The following is a 25214-nucleotide window of genomic DNA, read 5'->3' as shown; positions in this document are numbered from 1 at the left end:
AAAAGGTGTAGGTGAGTTCCTGGTCTTCAAGAAATTTCACAATGTAGTGACTGTCTGCACTTAAGCTTCCTTTTCTTTTTCTAATGTTTTCTTTCTTTTATTTTCTTTCTAAATGTACAGTGTTTGGTTAATATAGAGCCTTATGGTAAGCCAAACAGTGAAGAGTGCTGAGTCTATAAAAATGTAAGACATAAAATGCACAAGCAATTAAATGAGCATAAGTGAGGAGTAATTAGAAGGAAAGGTCAAACTAGAGAGAGACAATGGTAGCAATGCCAATGGATCCTGTGCTATGAATAGGGTTGGAATTGTGTAAAATGAAAGAATGTTGAAAGATTTAAGTTAAAATGTTGTGTTAAAACTGATGAATAAACTAAGATGGGAAGTGAAGTTACAGGAAAGGCCCAAAGAAGGTATTTACATAACTAATAATACTAAGATAGAAAAGCGGAGGCTAAGCAGCCAAGAGTTACACAGTAAAAAATTATACAAGTCTTATAGCAAAGATTGGTAAAAGACACTTAGTAGTCATGATCATTGGACTACATTTAAAGCTAAAGAGGCAAAGATTTATGGTGTTCATTTGTGTGAACATTGGAAAAGTCCTTGACTTGATATTTATGTTTCACTGTCAGGTAAAAAGTTGGTAAAGAGATCATTTAAAGCCTTCAAAGCTTTTACGGCGACAACAAAAGCAACAGCAATCATATACTGACAATGCAATCGGAGAAACAAAGTGGAAACAAACATTTGGAATGTGCCTTCAGGCACCACTGCAATGCCAATTTTTGAAATTTGTGAACCTAATACACAGTTGTGAAAGAAAGAAGTTTGATAGAAGTAGTAGACTGTGGCAACACAAGACAGGGAGTGATATTATTACAAGGCAGAGAGCAGTAGCATTCTGCTCTCTCTCCATGAACTGTCCAGGGCCTTCATTACCATAGGAAGTGGAGCCGATGGAGAACCTAACGTCATCTGTCTCTAAACAGCATACAAGCGTGTGATAGTAGTATTCTGTGAGTTACACTGAAGAGCCAAAGAAATTGGTACACCTTCCTAATATCATGCAGGCCCCCCATGAGCACGCAGAATTGCTGCAAAATGACGTGGTATGGACTCAACTAATGTATGAAGCAGTGCTGGAGGGAACTGACACCATGATTACTGCAGGGCTGCCCATAACTCCATAAGAATAATAGGGGGTGGAGATCTCTTCTGAACAGCACATTGCAAGGCATCCCAGATATGCTCAATAATGTTCATGTCTGGGGAGTTTGGTGGCCAGCGCAAGTATTTAAACTGTTTAAACTCAGAAGGGTGTCCCTGGAGCCACTCTGTAGCAATTCTGGATGTGTGGGGTGTAGCATTGTCCTGCTGGAATTGCCCAAGTATGTTGGAATACACAATGGACATGAATGGATGCAGGTGATCAGACAGGATGCCTACGTACATGTCACCTATCAGCGTCATATCTTGACATATCAGGGGTCCCATATCACTCCAACTGCACATGGACCACACCATTACAGAGCCTCCAGCAGCTTGAACAGTCCATGGATTCATGAGGATGTCTCCATACCTGTACATGTCCATCCGCTCAATACAACTTGAAACGAAACTCGTCCGACCAGGCAACATGTTTCCAGTCATCAATAGTACACTGTCGGTGTTGATGGGCACAGATGAGGCATACAGCTTTGTGTTGTGCAGTACACAAGCGGGCCTTCAGCTCCAAAAGTCCATATCGATGAAGTTTCGTTGAATGGTTTGCATGCTGACACTTGTTGATGGCCCAGCATTAAAATCTGCAGCAATTTGCAGAAGGGTTGTACTTCCGTCACGTTGAACAATTCTCTTCAGTTGTCACTGGTCCCGTTCTTGCAGGATTATTTTTGGCCGCAGCGATGTCAGAGATTTGATTTTTTACTGGATTCCTGATATTTGCGGTACATTCGTGAAAGTGTTGTACAGGAAGATCTCTGCTTCATCACTACCTTACAGATGCTGTGTCCCGTAGCTCATGTGCCAACTATAACAACATGTTAAAACTCACTTAAATCTTAATAACCATCCAATGTAGCAGCAGTAACTGATCTAACAACTACGCGAGATACTTGTTGTCTCATACAGGCATTGCTGACCACAGCGCCATGTTTTGCCTGTTTACATATCTCTGTATTTGAATACAAAAGAGTGTAACCAAAGGCGTAAAGGAGAAAATAGAGAATAAAAATCCTAAAGAGGGTTTACTAAGGCAAATCAGTAAATATTTTATTATATTTGTGTTTGTGGCTACTACATAAGAATGTAAAACTTTTTTGTACATATCAATTTTGGTTTACTGTATTAAAATCTGTTGGCACAGTGAAAATGATAAAGTTCCCTGTTAAGAAATTAGTGGGAAACTTGTAAAGGTATATCATTTCATGGTAAAAATTTGAAGAGTGATCAGAAAATGAAGTGACAGGCATTGCTGTTCAAAACCCTGGAAGTTTTGAAACCAAAGGGGTTGGGGTGAGATGTTGCAGTAACATGTACAATCGCTACCCTCACTTATTGCCAATGTATTTGTTACTGTAAGCATAAGACTTGAGTAACTGGAGAAAGAGGTTGAAACAAAAGATGTATTGTATGGATGTGGTCATTTATTAAAGAACATTTGGTGTTAACAGCACGGTGATCAGAGTCATGAATCATGAGATATTTCAATTTTAATTAAGTACTGAAATCAGAATTCATGGCAGAACTTGAAAAGGTAACAATTGTCATATGCTGAGACAATAGAGCATCCAAGGATTCCAAGTCATCATGATGGGGAGTAGAGCATGGCGATGGAAGGTTTTTAGGAAGCTGGCGTAAGAATATTAAGGGCACAAACTAAAAGTTAGATGCAATTTATGAGCACAGACAACCTTTAGCAACAACCAGTTGGACAACTGCATAGCACAGACAACCGAGAAACGAAAAGTAGTCCCTCTAAAGAGCACATTTTTTGAGACTAACAGTGATGAGAGAATCATTTGTTGCTGGTTGCATCATTCACCAACTATTTCAGATAGTCTTGTGAAGAATTTTCATTCAAGGAACCAATTTAGAACACTACAATATTGATAGGAAAATTAATAAAGTGGCTTGTCTAACAGAACAGTGGCCTAAAAAATTATAATCATGAGTGACAGACGATTGTGTAGAGGAGAATACGTCAGGGCTTGGCTGATGTTGGACCTATGGTAGATGGCAAACCACTACAGTTACACCATAAGCTTTGTGTTTGTTCATTTTGTATTAACTAATTTTGAATATATACTGCGTTGCCGACAGCTGTGTGGTCGAAATGTGAGGTTAGCATATTTTGTGACTTCAAGAAATCACATAAGTTATTGATGGCAGATCACAAAACTATCATGGCGGTTTGTGTTTAAATCCCATGTGGCAGAGCAGTAAAATGATTATAATGTAATGTGTGAATAGCTAATTCAGAAGGTCAGAGTTTTTCTTGTCAATCAGAATTAATTTCAGTCATGCAAGCACCCTGAATTCTAACGAATACTATGGTCAGCTTTGCTTAAATATTGTAACATATGTACACCAACTTAAGTGGAAGACAAATGGGCCTCAATGATATATTTGATTTTACCAGATTAGTTTGCTCTTTGTTTAATGGCACACTGACCCTTTCCGGAGTATTCATGTGTTCATGCAAATTTCAATCAGTTTCACATATGGGAGTGGGCAGTAAGAACAAGTGCATCACAAGTAAGGGCAGGTAGATTAATTGGCTGGACTTCAAGTATGCAGAGTCAGAAGGTATACCTACGTTGTAACTAAGCCATCCACCATTATGAGACCACCACTTACTGCCCCGGACAGGTTGTTTGATTTACATTCCAGAAATGAATTTTTTGGCTGGTTCTTTCTCTTGGTGCAAAATGACATATCTATAATGTTGTAATAATTGATATGTTCAATTACTTAGGGCAAGCTTTTATTCTAATAAGCATCAAGTTGTTAACACAATATTATCTTCACAAGTAAGGGGAAGAAAGCCATGCTCCATGTCTAATAGTGAAGATTTGCTTCTTCACCTGCAGCACACCACAGGAAACCAAAATATTCAGCAAGGAAATGCACCCTTTTATGAATTGTCAGAATTGTGTGTAGCACACTGTATGGACTGGTGAGTACTTGTGTAATCCTTGTTTGACAATGACGCTGCAACTGTTAGTCAAAGCAGTCCCCAACTCAGGGAATGAGTGAGAAGGGAGCAGATGCAGGGATCTTGCATCATCATTTTAAGCAAGGTCCTAGTGGAGATGGCTCACCATTGCCTTCCAGCAGCCTGTTACAAAGTTTCTACTGTGTGTCTGTGCCATGTAAATGACAGAAATGTGCGCTTTTACAGAGTAGGGGAGAGTGGGGCACTCTGAACCATGGGGCACAATGAATCAGGTAGCATAATTTTAGTATAAGGTGGTAAATTATTTCTTCCTCTGTGCATGTGTTGTCAGTACTGTTCTACCAACTGCCATTTGTTTTCTGCAGGATCTAGTTCCCGCCATTAGTGTTGTACTGGTGATATGTTAGTTTCGCGACAGTGAAGTAATTTTTGGAGACGTAGATTGATTGAATTTTGTTCAGTCCTTTGTCACCAAATTTTAGAGAAAGTAATTCATTGTAACATTATCAATACTGTATTTTAATGATATAGATCTTCAAATATTAACAATGTTCATACATAACCTCACATGAGCTTTGTTTGCAATATGTACTGTTGGGGCACATTGAACCAAGCTCTCCTGGGGCACAACGAGCCATGGTTCATTGTGCCCCAGGGTGGTCCACTGTACCCCAGGAATCTTTTAATTCTCCAATATAAGCACCCTATACTTTGTTTCCTTAGCATGAGTAAAAACATATGTGTAGGTATTTAAGGATTTTAAATTACAGACGTTCCGGAGTCCTGTTTTATATTATCAGGTTTGAAGATGGTTTGTTCATACCGCAGGAAGACGGACAGCAGTAAAACTGACCACGATGTTATGCAAGAAGTTGTACAAGACGTTCTTAATAAGGGCATGGCAGTTCGCCAAGCAGCTAAATCTCATTCAATACCTTACCCTACTCTTCAACGATATGTTCAAAACATTAAATGTGGTTCCAGTGAAAGATTGACACCAAACTATGACAATTGTAAGATATTTTCTGTGGAGCAGGAGAAAGAATTAGTGGAGTATTTGTTGCATTCTTCTAAGATATGCTTTGGTATTGACACTACAACATACAGGCACTTAGCAAGTCAGCTGGCTTTGAAAAATGGTCTCAAATGTCCTGAGAACTGGATGGAAGGAATGACTGGTGTAGACTGGTTCTATGGGTTCATGAAATGAAATCACAGTTTAAGTATCCAAACCCCAGAGGGCTGCAGCTTATCCAGAGCAACGTCCTTTAATAGGTATACTGTTTCGAATTTCTTCAAAAACTTGAAAGACCTTTACCAGAGATACCCTACTTTCGCTGATGGTACAAGGGTTTTCAATCTGGATGAAACCAGTACATCTGGATGAAACCGGTACCTCAACTGTACCAGATAGGCTTCCAAAGGTAGTGGCACAAGGGGAAGTGAACAGATTTCTCAAGTTACTAGTGGAGAACATGGTGTCTTAGTGACCACCTGTTGCATAATCAGTGCAGGTGGAACTTTCCTGCTCCCAGCAATGATATTTCCTCAAGTACATTTTAAACAACATATGATAAGTAATGCACCAACAGGCACCCTGGGGTTAGCAACAAAGACTGGCTGGATGAATAGCGAACTTTTTGTGGATGTCATGAAACATTTCATCCACAAATTCTAATTTTAGCCAATCATGGAAGCCAATTGTCAATTGAGGTAATAGATGTAGCAAAAGCCAATGGGATGGTTATGCTAACTATATCCCCACATACCTCAAACCAAAATGCAACCTCTAGATGTAGGAGTGTTCTCTTCATCCAAGGGAACTTATTACTCAATATTAAATTCAAAACTCCTACACAGGAAAGGCACTCCTCTCACTATTTATGATGTAGCTGTGCATGTCAAAATTGCTCATGACAGATCGATGACATCCACTAACATACGTTCAGATTTCAAGAAATGTGGAATATTTCCATCTGATGAAGACATTTTCACTGACGAAGACTTTATGGTCAGCAAAGTAACAGACAGGATGGTGGAGGCAAACAGAACAACTTCAGATGTTAATTCTCTCCACCATATCAAGGATGCACAATCTGCAGGACAAGCCTCAGTCGATGTCAGCCAGTCACAAGATATGCAACAAGCAGGACCATCTGCAGTGCTTAACACCCAAACAGCTTTTCCTAATGAAGTTTCCCCTGAAATAATTCGAGGATACCCAAAAGAAAAGAACAGAAAGAAGAGCAATAAACGTAAGAGAGGACGAAGCTTAATTGCAACTGATACAACAGAGAAAGATTTGTTGCAAGCCACAAAACATCCCAATAAAAAGATCAACTGGAAGCTTTATTAGCAGAAATCAGATGAAGACATTAGTGAGGCGCATTATGAAGAGAGCGATGCCAACATGGATGTGTCTGGTGAATCTGAGTACAACTTTGAAGACGGAAAAATTACCAGAAACAGATGATGTCGTTTTCACCAAATTTGAACTGAAAAACAAAACACCAGTTTACTATGTGGGAAAGATTTTGAAACTGAAGGATGATACAGGAGACTAGCAGGTATCATTTTTGAGAAAAAGTGAAAAAATGGGAGGAAAGTTTTATTTTCCTCAGGTAAAGGGTGAAGCTTTTGTTCCAGCTAGCAACATACTTCACGTGCTCCCCCGACCTGCTACTGACGGTGTGACAAAGAGACAAAAATCATATTTCAAATTTGGAATCAGCTTCGAGTCCATTGATGTTTGGTAATTCCAAAATAAGTTACATGATTGTGTGCCTAAGATTTAATTATATGATTCACACATGGAATATATGTAAACATTACATTTAACATACATTTACACTTACTTTGTATGCTAAATAGGTTCTTTCAATGAACCTGTTTAAAGTGGTTCATTGTACCCCACATGTGGGGCACAATGAACCATTTATCAAATTTTCTTCAAAGACGTGCAGCTAAAAAACAATAAATGACAATGCAATCATATAAGGCCATTTGATACTTGAATGATTAAACTGTAACATCTGTAAATCACAACTCTGTAATAAAATTATTGGATGAGTAACACGGAGAAATATTTTTTATGGTTCAATGTGCCCCCACTCTCCCCTACTGTTGGGTTTGTGAAACCTGCTGCTGGCACATAGCCTATTCCTGTCGAATTGTACCAAGGAGACCACTGAGCTTAAGATTCTGACACATGGATCACAATCAATGGTGACACATGTCCTCTCTTCATGAGACACTGTGCAGAGATTTGGGTATCCAGGACATTGCACAAAAACTGGTGATCAGGAATTTTATGCTACCAACACTGTTCTCCCTGCCAGCCAAATGCTACAAAAAAAAAAAAAAGTTATATCGCCAATCAAATGACATGTGATTTCTTCATCACAAGTGTGGTGTTATATGTGCAGTACTTGACTGTTAACAACCAAGCCCAGGTAAATTCCTCGCATCATAGAAGTAGCTGAATCTGTCCATTCAAGATAGAGACCCAACAGCTGCTCGATTAATAATCGTACAGTGGGACATTTATCAAAAATTTGTTTTGATTATTTGGCTGCAGGAAACTTCAGGTTTCTTGGGAATATTCTTTAGTGTCCTGAATTTGATTACTTTGATTTTTGTCTTGCTTCCACAAGGGGGGATGATTCCAGTTTCCTATGGAAACTGGGAGGAATGGGAGGATGAATGTAGCCAGCTGTCAAAAAACTCTTTAAAAAAGTATAGTGATAAGTGGGTTGAATGCGGAAGAAATTCTCTGAGTATGATGTAAATTATTTTCAGAGAGCACCATAAAATAAAAACTTTTTATAGTAATATTTGCATACTACACATCCATCTTAAAAACTGGCCAGCCATTCCACTTCCTTTCCTTTTCAATTTCTTTAATTATTTCCACAATGAAATTAGAGTTTCATGATTATGTTTTATGACTGAGATATTTTCAGTTATATTAAGCATTATTTAACAAAACACAAAATTAAATTAAATTTGAGGAAATAAAATACACTTTTTTTAGCTTAGTTTATTACTACCTGTTGAAACAACTGAGACAGCTACTTGATTGTTGGCATCTTTACATATAATTCTACATCTACAGTGCAGTGTCAGATTAATAGACAATGGTTTAAATAACACAACAATAAGAGTGCTAAAAGCTTTTCCAATAACAGCATACCTGTAGATACAACTTCATGGGCAAACATGGCTGCCACAATACTTGAGAGACCAGCTCCAGCTCCCAACTCCAGCACTGTGTGTCCACTCAACAAAGTTTTGGCATTGTGCAGGAGAAAATCGGACAGCAGTAGGGCACCTCGCCACACTTGTAGGCCGACTAGTTCCAATGGTGTTGATGATTTCTGTTCTGCAAAACCATAACTGGAAGTTTTTAGATAGAAAAACCAAGAAGTCCTGATAAATGTAATTGGGATATGAAAAAAAGCATGTAAACACAAATTTTAATTATATTTAACCCCATTACATCCTCTTAGTCTCATTTTAGTGTTTACTGCCATTCACTCTTCTTTCAACTTTTAAGAATTGAATTTTCAGTTGTAGAAGACCATGTCATCAGTAACAGAGACTTCACTGTCTTGTTACGATTCCAGTTATCCAACAGCCGTTGCCTATACAGGCTGATTATAATTAAACTTTCAAAATGCTGTAGAAATATTACCACTGGCCAAACTGACGTCAAATTGGAACAGTATATTATTGGAGAAGGCGGAAAACGTATGGCAGAAGAAAAAAAATTGTGTGAAAATTGATCAATAGAAGACGCTGTATGTGTCAGAATACCTAAATGAAAACACCTGTCATGCACACGGCCCACTGAAGTTGGTGTAAACACACCGGGTACACAGTTGTTCCTCCTTTCGCATCTGCGGCATTCACCATGACTGTCTCAATGCAGGATCACACTCTGCTTGTACAGATGTACTACAAGAATGATGACTGTACACACATCGCTCCGCAGAAGTTCCAGACACTGAAGGGTTTGAAAAAAGGCATTGGTCTGATGACTGTCGTGGATCTGGAGACAATGATTCAGAAATTCGAAAAGGTGGGTTGTTAGGTGTGCAACCTGGTAGAGGGAGGGCCACAGCAATGCAGGAGAAGACAAATGGTAGTGTGCAACTGTTTAGTGAATGGAGAATTGCCCGAACATTGAACATACCCTTGAGCACGGTGCGTAAAATCCTATGAAACATACTTCTCTGCAATCCATTCAAAATTATCCATGTGCACGAGTTGCTTCCTGTTGATCTGTCAGCAAGAGAGACATTTGCTTTAGAATTTCTTGCTCGCATTAAAGTGGACAATGATTGGCCGCAGAAGATTTTGTGGACAGACAAAGCCCACTTCCATCTGACAAGATATGTCAATGCACAGAATTGTCAAATATGGGCAATGGAAAATCCACACGCAAATCAACCAGTATCACTCCATCCTCAAAAGGTCACTCTGTGGTGAGGGTTTATGGCACCATTTACCGTAAGGCCATATGTTTCAAAGAGACAGGTGCTTCTGGTCCTGTTACCTGTACTGTCACTGGTAAGAGCTATCAGTGTCTTTTGTGCAACCATGTCATTCCAGCTCTCCAGCAGAGAGGATGTGTGGATGGGATCATTTTTATGCAAGATGGCGGACCTTTGCACATTTCAAATCGAGTTAAGCAGCTGCTGAAGTGCCATTTCGAAAACGCTAGAATTGTCAGCCACCATTTCCCTACAGCCTGGCCATCCCAATCACCTGATCTTAATCCTTGTGACTGCTGCTTGTGGGGCTATCTGAAAGATGTTGTGTTCAGTGTTCCAACTGCAAACTTAGCTGCACTGAAGTCATGCATTGTGCAACACATTCTGAGCGTGACCCCGGAAATACTTTGATCAGATGTGGAACATGCTGTTTCTCGATTTCAACTTGTTGCAGAAAACGATGGCCACACATTGAACATGTGTTGTCCCAGTCACACGAAAACTAATAATCCAATATGATTTTGATTCACACTTTTTACGTGGTTTTTGGCCTCAGGACAATTAAAAACCTATTTTTCCTGTCCGATATGATATGACCTTGCCGTGATGGATGGGCTTACGTAACTAACAGTATCACACCTATACACTGAGTAGTACAGTTTGTTTAGCATCAAACGTACAGTGTAGGCATTGTTGCATGATTCATTTGTCATTTGTAGTCGACCACTATTAAATTATGATGCTTACAGCACCATCTATTGCTACATTTTGTAACTGTTTATTTTTCTTCTGCCATATGTCCCCCCCCCCCCCCCCCCCCCTTGTCTGATAATATTCCATTTCAGTTTGACATCATTCTGACCAGTGGTGTTATTACTACAGTGGTTTGAAAGTTAAACTTTAATTATAGCCACTCTGTATATCTCCCTTCACCACAGTAATACAATGGAAAAACAAAGATCTGATGCCCATTGGCCACAGTTTAGCAGTGGGCATTCATGCAGACAGACCAGCTTGATAGTAGTCGTGGCTACTTAGAATGCCACACAGCGTTTGCAGCTGAGTTGGAAGACTACATGGTTACTTTCACAGGTGTCCCTGATTTCGAAGGGTGGGAAATGACAGTGACAGGACTAGAATAAGTGGTAGTGGGAGGATGTCGGGGATTGCATCGAGGCCTTTCACAGGTTATGCTGTTGAAAAACTAACACATAAAAATAAGCATAACACCACAACTCAGACCAGATAACTGCCAGAATCATTGTTTGGTTTTAAGAAAGAATCAGTAAAACAGTTTATTCTTTTGTATGTGAGGCACTTGCAAAACTAAATAAGTAGTTGTGTACAATACATATATTCTTCATTTAACAAAATAATTTGATTGCATGGTCCCTGTTATATAATGACTCGCTTGGATGGCCAAGCATGTTAGCACGCAACTTCCAGGATTCAGCAAGGTGTGCTGGACCCGGATCAAATCTGCCCAGTAGATTAACAACGAAGACCAGTGTACCAGCTGGTCCGGATGTGGTTTTTAGACAGCCTCCCACACCTGACCATGTCTCACCTCGGTTACATGACACACAAACATTTAGAAAATGTTTGCCCATGTAATCCTCTACCACTAACATTGCCAAATCCAAAAATTAACATGCCAACCACATGACGAAGTGGGATACAGGCCAGGAAAAAGAAGAAGGTCCATTTAATATAAAAAGGGGGGACAAACATTCATATTAATGAAGCCATACATTGCAGAAGTTACTACCAGGTTTATTCCTCTTGCACTGTTTTTTCTTTTCAGATATCAATACTATGCCACTAAATATTACAGATAATTAAAATATACAAATATTTTTTCTGACGACATGGCTGTGATTGTGAAAGATGCAATATGTAATGTAATTTTTTTAGTTCCAACTGCTATTCCTACTATTCTTTGCCATCTTGCTTCCAGCTTTTTATGAAGTAGCCTTTCACTGCACTCTTGCGATTTATACATACTCTAATTAGCAACAGCCTGAGTTCTACCTCATCATCATGGTTTCTTCTTTTGCTTTGTGTATTTTAATCAATAGAGGAGTCTTGTGGCAGTACGTCATGAGCTTTCGGCCAAGCACTCCTTGATCACTGCCACGTAGAATGACTGCTGATGGGTTGCTCGTACATTCTTACATACTACAGCTGCTGGTTGTGACATCACAGCATCACCATGTATGGGCATAGGTTGAATCCAAGTTCAATGCACTAGCTCCAACCTTGCGATCGCCAGATCCCATGCCACGATGAACTCCAGGCTACCATCTCTATTTAGTGTGTTACTGGTGATTTTTGTTTTGATGACTTTAATTACACGCCCACAGAACCCATCAGTGTCAGTCACGACAGAGGTTTCATCAAATTTGACCTTGTGACCATGTTCTAGAGCTTGCTAAGCTAAAGCGGATTTATTGGAATAGCATAGGAGATAAAACCTCTCATGCTCCTTCTTGTAATGTCAATCTTATGATGGACAAACAGTGCATACTGTATCCTGAAAAATCTGCTTTAGCTGAGCACACTCTAGGAAACAATCAGTGGATCAAATCTGACAAAACCTCTGTCACAACTCGGACTACAGCCTTCTCGGACTGTACAATTAAAAAAGCCATTGAAATGAAAATCACTTATACCACCCTTAATAAACATGGCAGGCTGCAGCTCATCTTGGTGAGAGATCCAGCGAATATGAGATGAAGCAGACACACTGAACTTGGAGTCAACGTATGCCCATATATTATGATACCATGAGCACCACTGACATCACAGCTGGCAGCTAGAGTTTATAAGGGTGTACCAGCACCCCATTAGCAGTCATTCCACTTGACAATGGCCAAGGAGTGCTAGGTTGAAAGCTTGTGACTTTTTAAGCGATTGACGTGGCTGGAAGCATGAAAACATTTCGTTCAGTATAGGGTACATCTGGGTGGTTCATGGTGTGGGTTCCTGTAGTCATGTCCTAGTTCATGAACCACGGGCAACGTATGAGTGGCCAAGTAAGTGGTCCTGACAGTCAGGATACCAGTTACTTTGGAAGAAGGCTGGGCATCTCGGACATATTCTGAGTCGTGGTCACCTTTGTGCTCATACGGCAAAGACTACCAAATCCACCGGTTAGTCCCTCAACCGTTATGGGTAAAACCCAATGGGACTCGGGGCAAGTAAGGCTAGCAACCTGCTTCCCTGGTACTTTAAATATGATGCTGGCAACAATCAGAGCAAAATGACTCGGACATTTGGAGGTGACGGAGTCCCACCTCTAACTGACAAACCAGGGACTCCTAAGATACAACTTGGCAAACAAATGGTAATGACATGGGGAGCTATTAATATCAATGGGGGCTACTCTGGGAAGAAGGTAGAGCTGGCAGAGGCTGCAAGTAAGATGGGGCTGGACGTTTTAGCTGTTAGTGACATTCGGGTAAGGGGTGAGAAAGAAGAGGAAGTGGGAGAATACAAGGTCTACCTGTCAGGAGCCAAAGCAGGAATAGCACAATGGGGTGTAGGGCTTTACATCAGGAAAGAAATGGAACCCAGAGTAGTTGCAATAAGGTATGTAAATGAACGACTGATGTGGATAGATTTGACAGTGTCTAGCAAGAAAATTAGGATTGTGTCAGTATATTCGCATTGTGAAGGGACAGATCAAGATAAGATGGATAGTTTTTATGAGCCACTCAGTGATGTAGTTGTTAGAGTAAAGGACAAGGACAGTGTTCTGCTCATGGGGGATTTTAATGCCAGGATTGGAAATCGAACAGAAGGGTATGAAAAGGTTATGGGTAAATTTGGAGAGGATATGGAGGCCAACGGGAACGGGAAACAACTCTTGGATTTCTGTGCCAGTATGGGCTTAGTAATCACAAACTCCTTTTTTAAACATAAGAACATTCACCAGTATACTTGGGAAGGCAGGGGAACCACATCTGTCATTGACTATATAATAACAGATCAGAAATTCAGGAAGGCTGTGAGGGACACACGTGTATTCAGGGAATTCTTTGATGACACTGATCATTATTTAATCTACAGTGAAATTGGGATTGTGAGGCCAAAAGTGCAGGAGGTCTGGTCCATATGTAGGAGGATAAGAGTGGAGAAACTTCAGGATAAGGAAATCAGGCACAAGTACATAACAGCGATCTCAGAAAGGTACCAGTTAGTTGAATGTAGTCAATTACAGTCATTGGAAAAGGAATGGACAAGGTACAGGGACACAGTACTAGAAGTGGCTAAAGAATGTCTTGGAACAGTGGTGTGTAAAAGTAGGATAAAGCAAACAGCTTGGTGGAATGACACAGTCAAGGCAGCCTGTAAAAGGAAAAAGAAGGCGTATCAAAAATGGCTACATACTAGAACTCAGGTAGACAGAGAAAGTTATGCTGAAGAAAGAAACAAAGCCAAACAGATAATTGCAGCATTCAAGAAGAAATCTTGGGAAGACTTTGGAAACAGGTTGGAGACTATGGGTCAAGCTGCTGGAAAACCATTCTGGAGTGTAATTAGCAGTCTTCGAAAGGGAGGTAAGAAGGAAATGACAAGTATTTTGGACAGGTCAGGAAAATTGCTGGTGAATCCTGTGGATGCCTTGGGCAGATGGAGGGAATATTTTGAAGAGTTGCTCAATGTAGGTGAAAATACGATCAGTAATGTTTCAGATTTAGAGGCAGAATGGGATAGGAATGATAATGGAAATAGGATCACATTCGTGGAATTGGAGAAAATTGTCAATAGATTGCAGAGCAATAAAGCAGCTGGGGTGGATGAAATTAAGTCAGAACTCATCAAATACAGTGGAATGTCAGGTCTTAAATGGCTACACAGGATAATTGAAATGGCCTGGGAGTCTGGACAGGTTCCATCAGACTGGACAAAAGCAGTAATCACACCAATCTTTAAACATGGAAACAGAAAAGATTGTAACAACTACAGAGGTATCTCATTAATCAGCGTTGTGGGTAAAATCTTCTCAGGTATTGTTGAAAGGAAAGTGCGAGTATTAGTTGAGGACCAATTGGATGAAAATCAGTGTGGGTTTAGGTCTCTTAGAGGTTGTCAGGACCAGATCTCTAGCTTACGGCAAATAATGGAGAAGTGTTATGAGTGGAACAAGGAATTGTATCTATGCTTTATAGATCTAGAAAAGGCATATGACCGGGTTCCTAGGAGGAAGTTATTGTCTGTTCTATGAGATTATGGAATAGGAGGCAAACTTTTGCAAGCAATTAAAGGTCTTTACATGGATAGTCAGGCAGCAGTTAGAGTTGACGGTAAATTGAGTTCATGGTTCAGAGTAGTATCAGGGTTAAGACAAGGCTGCAACCTGTCTCCACTGTTGTTCATATTATTTATGGATCATATGTTGAAAACAATAGACTGGCTGGGTGAGATTAAGATATGTGAACACAAAATAAGCAGTCTTGCATATGCGGATGACTTAGTTGTGATGGCAGATTCGATTGAAAGTTTGCAAAATAATATTTCAGATATAGATCAGAAATGTAAGGACTATGGTATGAAGATTAGCATCTCCAAAACGAAAGTAATGTCAGTGGGAAAGAAATATAAATGGATTGAGTGCCAAATAGGAGGAACAAAGTTAGAACAGGTGGACGGTTTCAAGTACTTAGGATGCATATTCTCACAGGATGGCAACATAGTGAAAGAACTGGAAGCGAGGTGTAGCAAAGCTAATGCAGTGAGCGCTCAGCTACGATCTACTCTCTTCTGCAAGAAGGAAGTCAGTACCAAGACTAAGTTATCTGTGCACCATTCAGTCTTTCGACCAACTTCGTTGTATGGGAGTGAAAGCTGGGTGGATTCAGGTTACCTTATCAACAAGGTTGAGGTTACGGATATGAAAGTAGCTAGGATGATTGGAGGTACTAGTAGATGGGAACAATGGCAGGAGGGTGTCCACAATGAGGAAATCAAAGAAAAACTGGGAATGAACTCTATAGATGTAGCAGTCAGGGCGAACAGGCTTAGATGGTGGGGTCATGTTACACGCATGGGAGAAGCAAAGTTACCGAAGAGACTCACGGGTTCAGCAGTAGAGGGTAGGAGGAGTCGGGGCAGACCACGGAGAAGGTACCTGGATTCGGTTAAGGATGATTTTGAAGTAATAGGTTTAACATCAGAAGAGGCACCAATGTTAGCACTGAATACGAGATCATGGAGGAATTTTATAAGGGGGCTATGCTCCAGCCTGAACACTGAAAGGCATAATCAGTCGTAAGTGATGATGATGATGATGATGATGATGATGATGATAGAGTACATCTGGTTGAAGAGAAATCCCTGGGGATCCTGCTGACCATGGGAGTACCTTCACATCATGTCGGCAGTCCATAGAGAGATGCACCCTGTGTGGACAAGCACTATCCTGTTGAAAAATGACACAACATGAGAGGTAATATACGAGGACACATAGTGCCCATGATATATTGCTGTGCTGTTAGTGTTTCCTCAATCACTACCAATCAAGACCAGAAGTCATACCCAATGGTTCCCCACATCGTGAGTAACAAGTAACAGCAGTAACACCACTGTGTTTCTCCTAAATGTTGGAAGAATGGGACCTCTCACTTAAATTTATATCAGATGTTAACAAATTCCTCTTTTTCACAAATGCTTTCCTTGCTATAGCCAGTCTGTATTTTATATCCTCTCTACTTTGGTCATTATCAGTTATCTTGCTGTCCAAATAGCAAAACTCTTCTACTACAATATTTTTAGTATCTAATTTCTTAATCTAATAACCCACAGCATTGTCCAATTTAATTCAACTACATTCCATTACCCCGTTTTTACTTTTACTGATGCTCACCTTACAATCTCTTTTCAAGACTCTATTCATTACATTAAATTACTCTTTGTCCTTTTCTGTCCCTGGCAGAATTACAATGTCATTAAAGTCTTTATTTCTTCCTCCTGAACTTCAATTCCTTTCCAAAATTTCACTTTTTTTCCTTTACCACTTGCTCAGTATACAGATTGAATGACATCAGGGGATAACATTTTACGCATAGTACATAAATGGTGAGTGCTGTCTGTAAAACATCTCACCCATAATTCATGCCTCTTAATGCAAATACACCTGAAAACATGGCAGCACTTATTCCCTTCCCATTGTCTTCACAGAATGAATCAGGTACAGGAATAAAGATGATAGACTTCCAATTGAGACGACCAGGATCCTGGTCATCCAGAACTACTTTTTTTATGTTCATTTAAGTTGAATGCTTGGGTGGTTGCTTTGAAAAGGCTACGGTCGATTTCCTGTCCCAAATCTTGTCCATTCTGAGCATGTACTCTGTATCTAACAGCCACAGTGTCGCAACACTGTCGACAGTACTGCACCATACCAGTATAACCAAGTAACGAAACGACCAGAATGCTGTTACAAATGCCATAGTTGACGTCAATGGCAAGTGCTGCTGTAAAGTTGTAATCAGAAAGGCTTCCCACCATAAATACTCTGACATTTTCAGCAAGTGTGAGAAAAATACAAGAGACTGGAAAATTGCAAGTAGGTATTGTATTTTCCATCTGGAGTTGTTTCCAAAATTGCAGCACGTACGTACAGCCAAGTGCATTTTCAGTGTTTCTTACATCTTACTGTACATATAATAAAATTTATGGTACTAAGAACTTAATTGTACATATAATTGACCTCCTGAATGTTGTTGTTGTCATGGTCTTCCATTAAAAAAATAGTTTGATATAGCTCTCTATGCTAATTCATCCCGTGTAAACCTCCTCATCTCGCCATAACTACCACAAACTAGATACATTTGAACTTCCTTACTGTATTCAAGCCTTGGTATCCCTCTACAATTTTTACCCCAACACTTCTTTCCATTACCAAACTGCCAATTCCCTTATGTCTTCAGATGTGTCCTACAACTGATCCTGTCTTTTAGTCAAGTCAGGCTATAAATTTCTATTTTCCTCCAATTCTATTCAGTAACTTCTCATTTGTTCTACCCATCTAATCTTCAGCATTCTTCTACAGCACTACTTATTGTCTTCTGATCAATGTATCAGTTACTCTGCATTTCTGCCTCATATTAGGTGCCAGAACTGGATGCTGGCTGTCCATGCTTGGTTCGAATGGTTCCCTTTCAAGAGAACGTTTAGGAACACTTCAAGGAGGAACTGTCCACCAGTATTCACCAGGTACTCATCAGTATTGACCACGCTAGTGTGTCGAGAAAAACATGCACAAGTGGTCAGAGGTAATCCATACAGATTCAGAGTGAACATATGGGCTGAAATAATTTGTGATCAGATCACTGGGCAATACCTAATGCCAACCACACTAACAGGACTGATCTAGCCAATTTTTCTAGAAAAATGTCCTTCCTGTCCTATTGGGTTGATACCATTATTGATTTGTCAGATAATGTAGCCACAAAAGATTGTAGTCTAGATCATTTTAATGTAAATGTGTTACACAGTTGGAGTCCACATCCCCAAACTGATGGACTGGTAGAGGGGGGGCCTGTTCTATTGCACCACAATCACTGAGTCTTTTTTTCATGCAACATAATGACTGCTCTGTGGACAACTCCTGCAACATCAGAGGATTTTCATTATCTGAGCCACACTGTGTTGAAATACTGTGGGCACAACAGCATTTATTCCATCATGTGCATCAGTCACTACTCAGCTGTTGCACACTCTGCAATCAAGTTAGAGATCAAAATTTGGAACTCCTTTTGTGATGCACGGCATGGTGTGACTCTGTTAGTGGATTTCTTAATGAAATGTGGAACACAATCACCATTCCAAAACAGTCACTAATGTCTACAGCCCACAGTCCTCGAACTGGACTTAGGTTCAGTCTTGAAAAATGATCAGTTTGTCGTCTTATTCAACATATTAAGCGCTCTGCATGTGCAATCCAGTGTTGGCTAATGGGTTACATAACTAATTATGATACCAAACACAATCTGAAGCAACTTCACTGCCTTGTTCTCAAACTTTAAAGCTATACACTATCGAAACTATGCATCTGTGAACAGGGGACTCCCTCCTGTAAAAGGACCAGTTTGCCATTCTGGGCAACACATTAAACACGGACAGTGTTTTCTTCTTTTTTGCCTATATCATATATGCCCCTAAATACTGTCATTTCCAGTAATTCAGCATTATTGTAATAGTCTCTCATGATCTGATCAAATCACAATCACTGTCACGGTGGAGTTCCTTGCAGATATTCTATCTACCGTGTCAATCTGATCAGCTACAAGATTTACAAATGAATACTTAAAAACCATTTAAAAGGAACGCATTGCACAACTATTCCAAACTGATACCACTGATGAAAAATGTTGTTGTGTGAGCATTTGTTGAAGTAATTACATTTATTTTTGTTCGCAACATGTATAAGCTTAGGATCAGCACGCAGTATGTCTGAATGTTTTTGTTAATTAGTTTATAAAATATTCTCATTACAGCTAAACAGTAACTCTCTGATAATATTTATCCAAATGGATACACCACCACTGTTTCTCTGTAATTTTTTTAAGATTTAGCCTATTCTTTTATCACCCTAGTTGTCTTTATCATTACAAGCTAATCAACATCATGACTTAGGATACCTAAATGGTGAAGTGCAATCTCTCTTCTGCTAATATAAACAGCAACAAATTTTCATATATGAGGCTACCTGTGAACTGGGTGTACATATCTAATTTCATTGAATGTGTTGTACTAAATATATTGGCCAGTAAATCACATTACTCCCCCCATGAACCATGGACCTTGCTGTTGGTGGAGAGGCTTGCGTGCCTCAACGATACAGATAGCCGTACAGTAGGTGCAACCACAATGGAGGGGTATCTGTTGAGAGGCCAGACAAACGTGTGGTTCCTGAAGAGGGGCAGCAGCATTTTCAGTAGTTGCAGGGGCGACAGTCTGGATGATTGACTGATCTGGCCTTGTAACACTAACCAAAATGGCCTTGCTGTTCTGGTACTGCGAACGGCTGAAAGCAAGGGGAAACTACAGCCGTAATTTTTCCCGAGGGCATGCAGCTTTACTGTATGATTAAATGATGATGGCGTCCTCTTGGGTAAAATATTCCGGAGGTAAAATAGTCCCCCATTCGAATCTCCGGGCAGGGACTACTCAAGAGGACGTCGTTATCAGGAGAAAGGAAACTGGTGTTCTACGGATCGGAGTGTGGAATGTCAGATCCATTAATCGGGCAGGTAGGTTAGAATATTTAAAAAGGGAAATAGATAGGTTAAAGTTAGATATAGTGGGAATTAGTGAAGTTCAGTGGCAGGAGGAACAAGACTTTTGCTCAGGTGAATACAGGGTTATAAATACAAAATCAAATAGGGGTAATGCAGGAGTAGGTTTAATAATGAACAAAAAAATAGGAGTATGGGTAAGCTACTACCAACAGCATAGTGAACGCATTATTGTGGCCAAGATAGACACGAAGCCCACGCTTACTACAGTAGTACAAGTTTATATGCCAACTAGCTCTGCAGATGATGAAGAAATTGATTAAATGTATGATGAGATAAAAGAAATTATTTGGGTAGTGAAGGGAGACGAAAATTTAATAGTCATGGGTGACTGGAATTCGAGAGTAGGAAAAGGGAGAGAAGGAAACATAGTAGGTGAATATGGATTGGGGGACAGAAATGAAAGAGGAATCCGCCTGGTAGAATTTTGTGCAGAGCATAACTTAATAATAGCTAACACTTGGTTCAAGAATCATGAAAGAAGGTTGTATACAAGGAAGAACCCTGGAGATACTAAAAGGTATCAGATTGATTATACAATGATAAGACAGAGATTTAGGAACCAGGTTTTAAATTGTAAGACATTTCCAGGGGCAGATGTGGACTCTGACCACAATCTATTGGTTATGAACTGTAGATTAAAACTGAAGAAACTGCAAATAGGTGGGAATTTAAGGAGATGGGACCTGGATAAACTGAAAGAACCAGAGGTTGTACAGAGTTTCAGGGAGAGCATAAGGGAACAATTGACAGGAATGGGGGAAAGAAATACAGTAGAAGAGGAATGGGTTGCATTGAGGGATGAAATAGTGAAGGCAGTGGAGGATCAAATAGGTAAAAAGACGAGGGCTGGTAGAAACCCTTGGGTAACAGAAGAAATATTGAATTTAATTGATGAAAGGAGAAAATATAAAAATGCAGTAAATGAAGCAGGCAAAAAGGAATACAAGCGTCTCAAAAATGATATCGACAGGAAGTGCAAAATGGCTAAACAGGCATGGCTAGAGGACAGATGTAAGGAAGTAGAGGCTTATCTCACTAGGGGTAAGATAGATACTGCCTAAAGGAAAATTAAAGAGACCTTTGGAGAAAGGAGAACCACTTGCATGAATATCAAGAGCTTTGATGGAAACCCAGTTCTAAGCAAAGAAGGGAAAGCAGACAGGTGGAAGGAGTATATAGAGGGTCTATACAAAGGCGATGTACTTGAGGACAATATTATGGAAATGGAAGAGGATGTAGATGAAGATAAAATGGGAGATATGATACTGCGTGAAGAGTTTGACAGAGCACTGAAAGACCTGAGTCGAAACAAGGCCCCCGGAGTAGACAACATTCCATTAGAACTACTGATAGCCTTGGGAGAGCCAGTCCTGACAAAACTCTACCATCTGGTGAGCAAGATGTACGAGACAAGCGAAATAGCCTCAGACTTCAAGAAGAATATAATAATTCCAATCCCAAAGAAAGCAGGTGTTGACAGATGTGTAAATTACTGAACTATCAGTTTAATAAGTAACAGCTGAAAAATATTAACGCGAATTCTTTACAGACGAATGGAAAAACTGATTGAAGCCAACCTTGGGGAAGATCAATTTGGATTCCGTAGAAATGTTGGAACACGTGAGGGAATACTGACCCGATGTTTTATCTTAGAAGAAAGATTAAGGAAAGACAAACCTACATTTCTAGCATTGGTAGACTTAGAGAAAGCTTTTGACAACGTTGATTGGAATACTCTCTTTCAAATTCTGAAGGTGGCAGGGGTACAATACAGGGAGCGAAAGGCTATTTACAATTTGTACAGAAACCATATGGCACTTATAAGAGTCGAGGGGTATGAAAGGCAAGCAGTCGTTGGGAAGGGAGTGAGACAGGGTTGTAGCCTATCCCCAATGTTATTCAATCTGTATATTGAGCAAGCAATAAAGTAAACAAAAGAAAAGTTCGGAGTAGGTATTAAAATCCATGGAGAAGAAATAAAAACTTTGAGGTTCGCCGATGACATTGTAATTCTGTCAGAAACAACAAAGGACTTGGAAGAGAAGTTGAACGGAATGGACAGTGTCTTGAAAAGAGGGTATAAGATGATCATCAACAAAAGCAAAACGAGGATAATTGAATGTAATCGAATTAAGTCGGGTGATGCTGAGGGAATTAGATTAGGAAATGAGGCACCTAAAGTAGTAAAGGAGTTTTGCTATTTGGGGAGCAAAATAACTGACGATGGTCGAAGTAGAGAGGATATAAAATGTAGACTGGCAATGGGAAGGAAAGCGTTTCTGAAGAAGAAAAATTTGTTAACATCGAGTATAGATTTAAATGCCAGGAAGTCGTTTCTGAAAGTATTTGTATGGAGTGTAGCCATGTATGGAAGTGAAACGTGGACGATAAATAGTTTAGACAAGAAGAGAATAGAAGCTTTCAAAATGTGGTGCTACAGAAGAATGCTGAAGATTAGATGGGTAGATCACATAACTAATGAGGAGGTATTGAATAGAATTGGGGAGAAGAGGAGCTTCTGGCACAACTTGACTAGAAGAAGGGATCGGTTGGTAGGACATGTTCTGAGTCATCGAGGGATCACCAATTTAGTATTGGAGGGCAGCGTGGAGGGTAAAAATCGTAGAGGGAGACCAAGAGATGAAGACACTAAGCAGATCCAGAAGGATGTAGGCTGCAGTAGGTACTGGGAGATGAAGCAACTTGCACAGGATAGAGTAGCATGGAGAGCTGCATCAAACCATTCTCAGGACTGAAGACCACAACAACAACAACAACAACAACAAATCACATTAATGACAGTTATTTTATAGGAATACACATTGTTTATCAAAGGAAATGGAGGCACCACAAAAACACCCAGTAAAATTAAGACACACTAGAATAGCTTCATCTGCAGTTTTGATAATGCAGTACAGCAAAAGAGGATGCTGAGCTTACTGTAACCGAGGTTTCCAAAATCTATACTAATTTTTATAAATAAGTTTCTTCTGTTCAACTGGGTGGCTAGCTACAAGAATCACTCATATTCTTTTGTTAAATATCATTTTCCCAGAGTCTGAACACAACTCTCAGTTATTCTATCCTTACATGAACGTTTCTTGTCCCCTTAACAAAAGTTTGCTTTGCTTTCATGCAATTACTTTACTTTCATATGACTCATTCTCTCTTTAAGCCAATAAATTTCATATAATACTAACAGTAACTTTCTAAATCAGCTCCCACTTCCTATAAATTTGTGTAATTGTGTCACACCGGACATGTCTCCTATCTGTACAACCACCATCTTACCCTTCATATTATATTGCCAGCTACTATTACCATTTGGTGGATTGAAGACTCATACCTATGCTAACACTGCATCATTACTGTCCAAGATATCCACTCCTATATCCTGGATGTCTCCAACAGCCACATTTTATAATTAATTATTTTCCCAGATCTCTCTCTCTCTCTCTCTCCCTTCCCCCCACCCCACCTCTCCCTCCACCACTCTACATACTACAATAAGCAGCTGTTCTCAGGAGTTCTAAATTATTTCAAATGAAATTCACTCTTCTAAAACTAAAAATAAGTTTAAGTAAAATTAACAGCAATCAGTTTCACTCGTGTCACTCAAGCAGACTAACATTCATTCACACATCGTGCTCAGAAAATCCCACCATGAAGGACAGCCCTTAGAGATGTAGAATGAATCAAGTTATACGTTTCAAAATTATGAGATAGGTGCTAGCCAGGACTTACTGCCAGGAAGTGACATGTTTAGTACTCCCAATAAACATACAAGTAAGTACAGATTCTGACTTTGTTTTTTGGATTACTAGTTTCTTCTGTGGGTAGGAAAGAGGGATAGTTTGGGGACAATTAAACAAGGATGAGAGGGACCTACCCATTATTGACATGGTTGTAAATCTGAATAGACTGGCACAAGTGTTACTGATTGTTAGTACACTTTACACACTTTGGTTCTACTTGTTGTATAACTTGATTCACTCTACATTCCTCTAGGGTCTCCTTCATGACTGGACTTATGGTACACAACGGGGAAATGGATGAAGGCACATAATAGGCCTAATGCAGAGGATGAAAAGTTTTTCCTTACTATTTTTGAAATATAAATATAAAATTAGGAGCTGTTGAACATAAGAACAATAAAATCAATTTGTAACAGATTGTAAACTTGTTCTGTTGACTTCACAAAAAATCAGTACCCATTGCACAACAGGTCTGCCAGAATGAGGCAACTAATGTATTCACTTAAAATCACTGCCAATAGAAAATACAGAAATGTAGATAAGCCTTTGCAGAAATCATACTGGCAACGACAGAAATGCTTTTATAAACAGCAGATTACCAATTAATAAAAAGCCATCTTGTGATGTGCTATCCCGCCTTTGTAAAATGAAGTCACCGTCTTCGTCCACCTCTGCATCTTTATGTCCTTCAATGAATGACAGATCTTTTGACAGTCTGAAGGTGAATCTTGTGACCACATCTGTATAAATATTTGTAACAATTAGTGGCAGGCATGTAACACGGGCATAAAGGTAAAAACTGTTCACCCAATGACTTTTGAAATTTTCAAATACATTGCATGGGCAATTTTATTTTGATTTAATAATAATTTAATTCGCAAACACGCTAACTTTCTTGTGACAATGAAGGATTGGCAGTACGGTCCACTTCGCTTCGTAGATGAAGTTCTGACGATATTTTGAACTCATCGTCACACATCTGGAGATTCTATGTCCTACACAATTAGCAGGCTCTTATGACAGATTTTTTTTGGAAAAGGTGTATAACTTCCAAGAGACAGACCCAACAAACACGTACACTCTACTATAAGATACGCTTATTACAAGTTAGACTTCTTTAACTATTATGGCACAGTAAGAGAATCTTTATTGTACTTAATAATGGGGCAAGCATGTTTCTGTGCCAAATTAAAAATAATTTTTGGCATTGACATGTTTATTTGTGCCAACAGGAAATTACATCAGATGGAACAGGAACTAACGGGAATGAGAAATTTTTGCTTAAAATAGGAGTAAGCTTAGTTTTGCAAGTTTAAACAAACGAAAGGTACTTTCTCTTCGTCAAATGACTGAAATAAATTTCTGAAGCTTATTCATAACAGGTTTAATCTTTCTTCTGACCACCATTCGCAAACTATCACATGGCGTACTTCGGCCAATGACGTTTCACCACGAGTCGATGCCGCCGAAGCATCTT

General features: G+C 39.6%; 1 protein-coding gene across 1 annotated transcript in view; it reads right to left on the bottom strand.

Moving 5' to 3' along the window:
- Positions 1-25083, bottom strand: part of LOC126175832 (methyltransferase-like protein 22) — a 47467-nt gene extending 22384 nt beyond the window's left edge. Inside the window, exons 1-3 of the mRNA XM_049922833.1 lie at positions 24629-25083; positions 24337-24477; positions 8373-8561 (exon numbers count right to left, since the gene is read on the bottom strand). Of these exons, the coding sequence (XP_049778790.1) occupies positions 8373-8561; positions 24337-24477; positions 24629-24716 (418 nt within the window). The 5' untranslated portion in view covers positions 24717-25083. The remainder of the gene's footprint in view (positions 1-8372; positions 8562-24336; positions 24478-24628) is intronic.
- Between the last annotated feature and the right edge of the window lie 131 nt (positions 25084-25214).

This window comes from Schistocerca cancellata, chromosome 3 (assembly GCF_023864275.1).
Source record: "Schistocerca cancellata isolate TAMUIC-IGC-003103 chromosome 3, iqSchCanc2.1, whole genome shotgun sequence".
Classification (NCBI taxonomy): domain Eukaryota; kingdom Metazoa; phylum Arthropoda; class Insecta; order Orthoptera; family Acrididae; genus Schistocerca; species Schistocerca cancellata.
The sequence above is the reverse complement of the archived record's forward strand: the minus strand, read 5'-3'. Positions and strand labels throughout refer to the sequence as shown.